At 39.1% G+C, this 12033-nt stretch overlaps 1 protein-coding gene across 3 annotated transcripts in view; it reads left to right on the forward strand.

The window, feature by feature from the left end:
* The window catches only part of AK5 (adenylate kinase 5), a 259870-nt gene that overhangs the window by 183388 nt on the left and 64449 nt on the right, over positions 1 to 12033 (forward strand). For 2 of the 3 annotated variants that reach the window (XM_086717334.1, XM_086717332.1), the window contains exons 9-10: positions 2024 to 2066; positions 7147 to 7191. In XM_086717334.1, coding sequence (XP_086573460.1) covers positions 2024 to 2066; positions 7147 to 7191 — 88 coding nt within the window. The remainder of the gene's footprint in view (positions 1 to 2023; positions 2067 to 7146; positions 7192 to 12033) is intronic. The other variant, XM_086717333.1, reaches the window with a different exon arrangement.

Raw genomic sequence — 12033 nt, forward strand, 5'->3', positions numbered from 1 at the left:
AGCTGAGCAAGGATGTGACCCCAGGTGGCTATCAGCTTCAGTCTGATCTCAAGGGGAACACTAGGGCACAACTTATACCAGAATTGTCCTATGTTGAAGGTGTTCTGTGAGCCCTTAGCAGCAGCTGAGAGATGGGTGCACCAGCCAGGCAGTGGCATGACACTAACAGATCCATGGTGGTAGCTAAGCTCCTAGGATTAAATCTCCAGGAACCATGCTGTGTGGTAGGAGATGTGGTTCTCATCCTAACCCTGACTTCACTAAGGACATGATGACATGGCCATGGGCTCCTCAAATGACCTCAATGACCACCCATTTCCCCATCTGTAAAATGGGAGAGGGTGATGGCAGGGTTGGATTAGATGATCCCAATAACTCCAAAATGCAATGCTGTAAAATGCAATGATTTCAACAAGAGAAGTAGGGATAGGCTCACTGAGGAATAATTGACATTTTTCCTATTCATGGAAGGAAGTTAATGAATGCAAATGTGTTCCTGAATGAACACTCCATTAAAAACTCTTCTCTCACCTGGAATAGCTCTAGATACACAGGGAAATCTAAGAAGACAAGCAGTAAAGTTGCCCTGAAGGCATATGTTCTAAAAAAGAATGGCAAGGCTCTGATTTCAAGCAAGTACTCTCATGGCAGTTTACCTTAAGGGGGCATTAATACAACCAGCCAACCTCATTTAACTGACTCCTACATCAAAGCAAATTAGAAGCAAGAGGCTGGAGTGAAGCATGAGCCACAGGCTGGCCCTGCAAAATGGCACAACCTGTAATGGAGAGCAGTTTGACAAAATCTATCAGTTATAGATACATTTACTGTCTGACCACACATCCCCTTCTCTGATAATTTATCCTACAGATATATGTGTATGAAATGACCTTTATATGAGCTTATTCACCATGCTTTTCCCAAAATAACCCAAGATTGGAAACAGCTCAATGGTCCATCAATAAAGGACTAGTTAAAAACAACAACTATGTTACCTTCCATACGATAGAATACTGTACAACTGAGAACATTCTGTATTGATATGGAAAGTTCTCCAGGATACACTGATAAGTGAAAATGCAAGGGGAAGAAGAGTATCATTATAGATGAGTATGTATATTATGAACATATATGGATGTGTAATATAAGTACACTTTTTTCTGTATACAAAATGGAGGTAATGCCAGATTATATATTTATGTTCAAATGTATCCATAGATATCTGGAAGTTTTTTGTGTATCGGGAAAAAGATGCAAAAAAAAAAAAAAAAAACTTCTGTAAGTGGTTACCTATGATGGATGAGGGAGTGGGAAAATGGAATGGATGGAGACATAAGTAGAAATTAGAATTCTCACCAAATGCCTTTTTATATAAACTTTCATCCTAGACTCCCTCACCACCCCCCTCCAACTACCACTGGTTCTTCTGTAAGGAAAATGCAGCAGCTGCTTGATTAAAAAATAAAATAAACATTTAAAGGCAGGCATCAATCAAAGCTGGTCATTCCAGTCTCCCTTATTTCATGCTTTAGTTTTCAGGGATTGGCCAGTGGTTAACCATATGGCACCCACTGCTAAACACTTCCTATGTGGCCCTTCACAGAGAGTGTGCCAAGTCCAGCTTTAAACCATGAAGTTGTTTTTAAACAACTATAACTACAACCATCAGTGAGCTTCGGGCACTGAAGAGTGTTGTGTTCTTCAAATCAGCTTTTCTGATCACAGATAGGTCATGCACCAAGAAAATGAAGTGCGATATTGTACCAGGAAGTCCAACAAAGACAGCATGAACTCTTGGGACAGACAGCCCAGGTTCCAATCTGGGTTTTGTCCCTCACTGCTACATGACCTTGGGCAACTTGCTTCTCGAATTATTGGCTTCTTCATCTGTAAAAGGTGGATAGTAATTGTGCCTCCTTCATAGAGTTGTTTGGAAAGTTAGGTATGTTAATGTACATTGGCAAGAAGTTTAGCACAATACCTGTTAGTACTCTCACCTAATATTTTGATTTTTTATGTGCAGGGTGATGACCAGTTAAATGTATTTGGAGAGGATACCATGGGAGGTGAGTTTCCCTTACTGATCAGACCAAAGTTGTAGCTTTGAACATGTCGTTTTTATTAAACACCAACTGATAGACAGTAAACTACTGACAGCATGCAGTTTTTCCTTAGCCAGACTACGCAATTAAGATTGGAACTCTTTGGATCTTTCCCCTTTTAGTCCATATCAAGAATCAAAGGGCCACCTTACTTAGAGATGCATTTCCTTACTACCCAGAGAACATGACCCTTGACATGCTTAGTGAAAATGGAATGTTCTCGTAAAAATATGTTTGGGGAACATTTAACACTCACTACCCTTTGGAAGAGACACATATAACAGCATAGCAAGATTCCTATAAGTCCTGCAGTAAAGACAGCTGGCTAACTTTAACATTCTTCAAATTTATTGGAAGTCTTTTTCCTACATGGTAGTTAAAATTCTTCAGTGTGCTGTTGGGATGCAACCTAAGAAACACCCAAATTATCCTGCTTTGTAACTGTTGTCATGTTAAAAGTCTCATAACAACTAGCAAATTCAGCCTTCACTGTCTGAAAATAGCTAAAATTATGTGAATTTGAGATTGTCCAAAAGAGATAAGGCTCATGATTGTCCTAGATAAAGTACCTTCTAACATGTCCACTCAGTAATAAATGTTGCTGTAACTATGGTTCATGGAAATATGTTTGTACTGACTGTGAGCACATGCAAGTAAGTGATCCGGCTTTCCAAATAACCCCAGCTCTAATCCTACACTGATCCATGAGCATGAGGTAATAGATAAAGTGTCATTTGATGATAATGGCCATAGCAGTATGTGAAAATCTCAGTCACCAAATGACATCATGGTGATTCATGAGGAAAGGCACATAAACATGAACCAAGTGCAAATAATCAACTCAGTCCCAACTGGACAGGGATTGATTGATTGCCTAATAAGGTTTCCCTTTTTCCTGGCTATAAAATTAATATGTATTCATTGTGGAAAAGTTTTCAGGGTAGAAAATATGAGCTATCTAAAACCTTATGACCTCTAAATAATCATGGTTAATATTCTAGTGTATTTTATCCCAGTGGGTTGGCTATGTACCTGTTTTTATATAGTTGAGAATACATGTGTGTATACAAATAATTATCTCCATTCTTTTTGTGTATATCATAACATAAGCATGTTCCCAAGTCATTACAAACTCTCCATAACCTTAACTTGTAATGACTACACTGCATGAATGTTCCATCATAGGTACAACCATACCCAATAACAACCATAGTTGCTTTCTTAGATAGCAAATAGATTAAAAGTTGCTCCACTTTGTATAGAATTGTTGAATCATTATATTGTTCACCTGAAACCAATATAACCTTGTGCGTTAACTGGACAGGAATTTAAAAAAAGAAACAGTTGTTGCTTAGCTTCATAAAAGGAAGCTGGAAGTCTAGAGAACATGAGATGACCATCTGGTCCATGAGTTGAAAGCACCAATGTATGTGCCTTTAATAGAAAGCTCCAGATAACATAGGATTTTTCCAGTCACTGTGGACTATTCTGTAGAGACTGCAGCATCTCTTTGATTAGAAAGAACAAAAAATTTTATTCCTTAGTGTGAAAACCAGATGGTTCCCCAAACCCCAAATTCACATCTTTCCTCTGATTTTAGCTCCCCTGTCTCCTTCCCCTCCTGTTCCCAAACCCAATTCTTCATGTCCCATTTTCTCTTCAGAATTGGGCCTTTCCTCAGGTAGTAGTGGATTCCAGCAAAAAGGTAGCATTGTGTATATAAAAAAAGCATCCCAATTTTACTGAAAAGCAAGTTGGATAACTGTCAGAGGAGTGATCTCGCTTTCAAAAGTACTTATCATCTACATAAAATATAAAGTGTAAGTCAGGCTCCTATCTGTTAATTTTAAGTGTAAAAACTGCAGTTTTATCACCAAGATAGGAAATAAAAACTTTGTACTATCTCTCAAGGTAACCACATTCTGCCCATCATTTTAGTCAACTCACACCCAGAGCAAGAGCAAAAGCAGCTGCCTCCAGAACCAGGAAAAGAGCCCTGAGTTACACCTAGACTGGGAATTTAGGGCTGGCTCTGCCCAGTCTGGCCCCTCCATCCTGGGTCTCCCCTCAAGGTGGGGGTAGCTCCAGGAACTTCCACAGCCAAGGGTCTGAAACGCACAGCTCAGGGGCCTGGGGTTCCAACAAAAACATCAAATACCTTTGAACTCTAGAATCTTTACTTCAAAACTTCACGTGTTATTTTCCATGAAGTGAAAAATCACAATGTCCTATATTCTAATATATTACTGTCTCTTCAGTGTATATTACAGTTTGAAAAGTAGCTCCCTTAGCATAAGGGTTAAATTAAGAATAATAAAATATTCAAAATTATCTTCAGTTGCTCCATCTGCAGTCACATCTGCCCAACTAAGGGAAGCATCCAGTCTCAGATCTATTTTGTTTGTCCAGCATGGTGCTCTAAAAACTTGACTTTAAATGTTAGTTCTTGTTAGCCATAGTTCATAACACTCCACACCCACCCTCCTCACTGGTTTAGAATCTCTGTCTGGCCTTTGTCTAAGCACATCAAAGAAACTCTTCTGAAAGTTCTTTGTGGAATCAGCCTGCTCCCACACACCCACCACCACCCCTGGGGGTGTTAAACTAAGCTGCTCAGAAATTATCCAGTCTTGGGGCGACTGGGTGGCTCAGTCAGTTAAGCGTCCATCTTCAACTCAGGTCATGATCTCACCATTCTTGAGTTTGAGCCCCGCATCAGGCTCTGTGCTGACAACTCAGAGCCTAAAGCCTGTTTCGGATTCTGTGTCTCCCTCTCTCTCTCCCTCTCTCTGCCCCTCCCCCACTCACACTGTGTACTCTTTCTCTCAAAAATTAATAAATGTTTAAAAAAATTAAAAGAAATTAGCCAATCTAAGGATTGACTTGAACATGGTGGCATCCTCTGACCCCCTCTAGAGCCTACTTCTTTAGCTTTTCACCATCATTTGCTCAAGATGGTCTCTAGAATACAGCAATACCTCCCTTACTGGCCTGTGCAGACTCCCACAGTCAACTGCAGAGCATCCTGAGCTAATCTACTTCTGCCCCCAAACTCTGTGACCCTGCCCTGGCACAGCTCAGCAGGCAGCCTGATCTCTATAACTAAAGCCCTGTGGTCTTAAAGCCAGGGTGAGTTTGTTTCTGCTCTTCTCTGAAACATTCGTGGGTAGTTCTGCTGTTTCTCCTGTCCTCAGGTCCTCACTCTAAACATTTTTTTTTAGTTTGAGGACCCCCTGCTTCCAGGCTCAAGCAATAACCATGGGTACTTTCTGAGGCCAGAGACCCTGAGCTCACAGAGCCATTCCCAATTCAAGTTTGGGGCTGTGGTCATCTCTTCAAGTAACCTCACCCTTAACCCAAGGCCTCTTCGAATTTTGGGTTACTTTAGAAACCTGAAACATGCAACAATAATCACATCATAATTTTGGCCAAGGGGCAAAGGGGACCATTTCCTCCTGTGGCCCATTTATTTACGGGAACCACAAAATCATAGGTATTTGAACCGAAAGAGACATTAGAGATCATTGGGTCTGACACCTGTACCCTACAGATGGAGAAACTGAAGTACAGGGAGAGGAAGTCACTCACCTAGGTCTAGTCAGTTGAGAATAGTATCAAAAGTGTAGCTATTGTCTACCCATCCTTCATGGCCAGCTACTACACCACATGACAATTGACAATCTTTTAGGGCTCCACAAACTCTGGAGGGTTTTGCACTTTGCCAAAAATTCCTAATTATCCCTCTGTTTCAAAGTGGTGGTTCCTCGGTCCCACACTGTTGGGGTGAATGCAAACTGGTGCATCCACTCTGGAAAACAGTATTGTCGTTCCTCAAAAAGTTAAAAATAGAATTACCCTATGATCCAGCAATTGTACTACTAGGTATTTACCCAAAGGATAGAAAAATACTGATTTGAAGGGATACCTGCATCCCAATGTTTATAGCTGCATATCAACAATAGCCAAATTATGGAAAGAGCCCAAATGTTCAGCAACTGATGAATGGATAGAGAAGATGTGATACACACACACACACACACACACACACACACACACACACACACGAATATTAACCAGTCATCAAAAAGAATGAAATCTTGCCATTTGCAATGACAGGGATGGAGCTAGAATGTATTATAGTAAGTGAAATAAGTCATAGAAAGACAAATACCATATGATTTCACTCATATGTGGAATTTAACAAACAAGCATGGGATAGGGAAAGAGAGGCAAACCAAGAAACAGACTCTTAATGATGGAGAACAAACTGAGGGTTGATGGAGGGAAGTAGGTGGGGGGATGGCTAGATGAGTGAGGACACTTATTGTGATGAGCACTAGGTGTTGTATTTAAGTGTTGAATCACTAAATTCTACACCTGAAACTAATGTTAAACTGTATGTTAACTAACAGGAATTTAAATAAAAACTTGGAGAAAAAATAAAGTAGTGGTTCCCAAAATTCAATCCTCACTCTCACCATCTCTGGGATTTTTGTTTCATCTCTATATGACCTATGCTAGATATTATTGACTTAATATTTTTCTCTAAATTGACTCACTATTATTATTTAAGTAGATTTATTTTAGAAGGAAATTTTATATTACTACCTTAAATGGAAAATAGTATTATTTTCTGTAAATAGGAACTGTATTTAAAATATTATCTTCCAGACTCCCCATTTGTGCTTTAACCTCAGCAAATGTTAAGAAAAATGTAAAATAACACAAAACTGAGATACTTAAGAACGTTTTAAAATAATTTTAAAAATTATCTTTCTTTGTAAGTCATGCTATTTAATGGCTCATCAGTTTTGCCACCAAAAATTGATAGTTTATGTTAAAATGAAATTATGTTACCAGGGTCTGGGAATAAGGTTGAAATGGTCATTGGTGCCTATAATTTATGACCTATTAACACATTTACTGAACTTAAGGCTTCTTATCAAATAAAGCTACAAGATTTTGGTTTTTACACAACATAAGTAAAACCAGTGTTTCAAAACAGTTTTACTTGCCAGTAACTTAAATTATTCTTACTTTAAAGGTTTCATGGAAGATTTGAGAAAGTGTAAAATTATTTTCATGATTGGTGAGTAACAGCTCTCAAGTTTTCTAATGCAGTTGCTAATAAACAACTTGGTAGAAAAAAAAACTGTTCATTTCTTATTCTGCTTTGAATTCTGCCCCTTTTTCAGTTAGGAAATACCCTTGAGGCTTCTGGATTGTTGCTTTCATTTATGCAGTTTTATATTGTTTTTGGCTTTGTATCCTTACAGAACAGACAAAGTAAGACTCTAAGGAATGTCAGACTCCTGATTTTAGTTCCTCAGTAATAAAATACCTTATAATCCCATGAGTATGAAGAAGTCATATGCTAAAATCTAGCACATACATTTTCTGTTTGAACAATGAGCCACTGCTCACTAAACGAAATATATCAGCAACCACATATTCAAATATATTTCAGTAACCATACCCTGCATTCCGTTTAGCTAATGGTAAGAAAATTTCATTTATTTTATGCCTCATACTGTGAACATCGTTGGTAAATTAATTGTGGGATAAAATTCACCAGCATTTTCTAAGCACATACTGTGTTCCAGTTCATCTCAGTTAATCCTTCCACAATCCTATAGGTTGGTGGTCTATCTCTATTACATATCTGTTATACAGATAAGGACACTGAGACTCAGAAAGGTAAAGGGACTGGTCCAAGCTCACATAGCTAATGAGTGTGAGAACCGGCTATTCAGTTTTCCCCATGCAAATCAATGGGACTATTTGAGCAACAGTTATAATTGCCCAGAATAGCACCAAATATTGTCAAAGCACCTCCCAAAAGCTAGTACTTTTCCCTCTAAGTATTCAAGTCTTTAGAAAAGTTAATACACCTACCTTTTCATTTAAAAATTTTTTTCTATTCATATTCAGAAATAATGAAAAGGTCCACACATCTTCAATGGGTAGGAAAAAGAATAGTTATCGGCACCCAAGAAATATAATCATATAAACTTAGAATCTTGCACCCTAAAGTTGGAATGTTTCCCTGGAAATCTCTCACTAAGTCTCCCTCATTGTCAGATAAGGAAACTGAGTCCCAGAGGATTTAAGAGGTTTGATTAAGGTCATTTAACCAACTGGTGGCAGAGAGGAGACTAGGGCTGCAGTTTCCCGTCCCAGGGCTCACCCCATTCCACCCACAGTTGTGTGGGTTGTTACCCTGGACTGTCTCCCTCATTCAGTCCTCCATCCCATACATACTGAGGCCTAGACCCATTCTGGGCAGTGAGGGATCACAGAGCTTCCATCCTAGGTGAAAAGAAGAACTAATCAACTTATTATCACAAACTTAAGGAGACAGAACAGCCTGGATTGAGTGTCTGGGGTAGAAGTGGGTGATCAGAGTGATCAGGCAAGGCTTTCCTACAGAAGTGATATTTAAGCAGGAAACTGAAGGAGGAGAGCGGGCAACGCAACCAAAGGGATTAACAGAGGTGAGAGGAGGAGGAATTGCGTGTCTTAAGCAGTGAGAATTCTTGAGCCCAACCTGAGTTCTGTTTCTGAGCTGCTTACCTCTTGTTGACCTTAACCATGGGAACTGGATGAACTCTTGCCACACTTTTTACATTCTTTTCAAAAAGTAAAAGTAAATGATTTCTACTCCTTACTGAAGAGAAACTCATCCTCCTAATAGCAAAGAAAATTCCCCTTTCCACGTAAACTTTAATCACTTTTCTCGCCATCAAGGCCATACACAATGAATTATATTCAGCTTTTATCTTAGGGGCCAAATTAGGAAGAGGAGAGACTCTTAACCCTGATGTTCAGTATCCAAAGAATGAGCCTTTATTATCACATAGAAATCTGTGTCTTTAATAATGTGATCCAAAAACAGCTTCTAAAAATAGTACAGCATGTTTTGTGATTGTTGTTATTTTCTCTGGCAGTAATATTATTTCAGAGTTACCAGTGGTTTAGCACTCGCAATTAAATTTCGAAATATATTTTCAAATATCACTTCTATCTGTCTAGGTATAACTAAAGACCTTGGCTTACCTAAGTCCTGTGCCCTTCAGAAAATCAAATAGCACAATATAAAATCTTTGGCATCATACAAAGCTTGAAACCCCCAAGCGTCCACAGACTGCAGTCTAAAAACTGCTGCTCTGAATAAAGGTTTTTCTTATATTAACCAACTCTCCCATATTTTATCTTACTGGTCAGTTACTATTCTATTAAAGATTTCAGGTTACTGGTTAGGCAGTAGAAGGTGCAAAAACCACTGTGGTATGAGGAAAAATGATTGTTCTTCTAGGGCATTTAGGACTCTGCTTGAAAATTAAGTCTTTAGTTCTAAACACTTCCTTGACAGATGGCAGAGTGGTATTTGGGGGCTGTATTATTGCAGGTCAATTTGAAGCTCGTAAAAATACTCAGGATGTCATAGACACACCCATAACAGTTTTGATGAGTCTTAATAAACAAGAGTCCATTGGTTTCAGTGAAATAAGTGTGGTATTCCCTATATGAGAAGATGAGGTTGAATTTTTCACTTTTCAAATTATTGTCTTGACATCTACCAAGACAAGTGGGATTGAAATATTAGCCAAAAACCAGGTTGACAACTTTGCTGTTAGTCTGCAGATAAAAATTAATATTCCTAAAGCACTGCTCCCCTGCCCTAAAGTATCCTAGTTCCTTTTTGTCTATAGAGAGGTCCAAATTCTTCAGACTGACCTTCAAAGCTTTCTCCCCACTGGCCTCAATGTGCCTTCCCATCTCCCACTCCAACCCCATGTGAGTCTGTGGCTCCAACCCCACTTCCCTTGCTTTTGCCAGTCCTGTCACTTGAAATGTCTTCTCCCCCAGTTAATCATGCCCCAAGGTCAGGTTTAACTTGTAGCCCTGTGACATCTCTAATCACCAGCTTCTTCCTGTGTGCTCCTCCATCGTGTGTGTCTGCATCACTCATTTAGATACCCTGTAATGATTTAGGAAAACAAATATTTGTTGGAATAATGAATTCTTTAAGAACCAGTGTGGCCAGTTTCCATAACAACTGAAATAGCAGTTGGAATTCTTGGACTGGAACTGACAGGCAGGTTGCTGCTGCTGCTGTAGCTGTTGCTGGCAGGACAGTTTTCAGGTTAATTATGAGCCTAATCGACGCCCTGACTCCATTGTAGCTGCTACCCTCTCACCCAAAACAAGCAACACCAACTTCCCCCACCTCTGAGCAATTTCATATTCATTTGCAAAATAGTTTTCAGTCGGGGCAGTTAATAGCACCGACCGCCATCTGAGTGGAAAACATATTCAGGGAACGTGTACTGTCTGGACCAAAAGGAAAAGTGGCAAGGATGGATCTACTTAGCCCTTTGAATGTTGTGTGAATATTACCTTTGTTCATGAGGAAGACAGCTCAGTAGCTGTTCATAAAGAAATACCTTCCACAGGATAGATAAGGGATCTCACAGGATCAGGCCAGTGATCAGAAGGATTGAAAAAGGTTCGATGGACTTTGGTAGTTCACACACAAGACATAAAAACCATGCCAATGTACATTATGTACAAGACTGGGGCTCATTCATTGCTGAAAACGGAAAATTCGTTGGATAATATAAAAATATCCCTTAAAGAGCCTCATTATGTCCCACTAACAGGCTCCTACAGTTTTCACAACCTTTTTGGTACATTTTTTTCCTTTCTCTCTCTCTCTCTCTTTTTATTTTTTTTTTAATCTCTTGATCATTATCTTGCTATTATCCAATCTATCTTGGCCTCCTTTTCCCTTCTGTGCTTTTCATAGCCTGCCTATGCCCAAAATGTGTCATAACCTGAATTCCCATTAATTCCTATCCAAAGCCTTGGTAGAAGTGCTTCAATTTGGAAAATCATCTGATTTTACAGGCGAGATGTGATACTAATGGCATAATGGTCAAGACATCATTCTGTGGCTTTAGCTTTCAGGATGTCAAGGACACAGATGGCTTTGTGTACCTTAGCATTAGTACTGACAAACTGCTTTTCAAGTAGTAAGCTTTGGGAGGTACTTTTATGATATTCAGTGTTATTTTGTGTATTTTTAACCTTGTGCAAACTAGTCCTCTTTATGTCCTTATGGAAAACTGTAGAAATGAGAATTTTTGCTTAAAACTCAATATTTTAATGCCCTGCCATTATTTCACTATAGCTCTGATGTCATTTCATTGTCGCCGTGTTATCAAAGAATTTTGAATTAATTTAATCTTTAGAAAATACTTGCACCCCAGATGAAACATGTTTCATATTGATGCACATATTTGGTTAAATTAAAACTGAAAAGCAAAACTGATTGTTTTAACTTGATGCAGCTGTAAGAGAAGCCAGCATTCATTGAGCACTTAACACACGCTAGGCACTGTACAAATAATGTTATCTTATTTAACGATTGTACCCTGTATCGGGTATGGATTATCACCATCCTGACATTACAGGTAAGATGCTAGAAAGGTAAATAGTATACTAATAAGTGATGGATCTGGGGCTTGAAAGCTTGGGTTTTATCACTGGCAACAAATGCTGCCAATTGCTGTCCTTGAGGTGACAGGCTGATTTTATTTCTTTTCAAGAAAATGTCTGCCAGGGCACCTGGGTGGCTCAGTTGGGTAGGCATCCGACTTCGGCTCAGGTCATGATGTCACAATTTGTGAGTTCGAGCCCTGCATGGGGCTCTGTGCTGACAGCTCAGAGCCTGGAACCTGTTTCAGATTCTGTGTCTCCCTCTCTCTCTCTCCCTTGCCCACTTGTACTCTGTCTCTCTCAAAAATAAATAAACATTAAAAAGAAGAAGAAGAAGAAGAAGAAAATGAAAATGTCTGCCATATACTCAAGTGTAAAAACCCATAGTTTATCTGCTAGCCCATCTTCCAGAAGATAAAAAATGGTTTTT

The sequence above is a fragment of the Puma concolor genome, chromosome C1 (genome assembly GCF_028749965.1).
Source record: "Puma concolor isolate L17-30 chromosome C1, mPumCon1.1.hap2, whole genome shotgun sequence".
NCBI classification, from domain to species: Eukaryota; Metazoa; Chordata; class Mammalia; order Carnivora; family Felidae; genus Puma; species Puma concolor.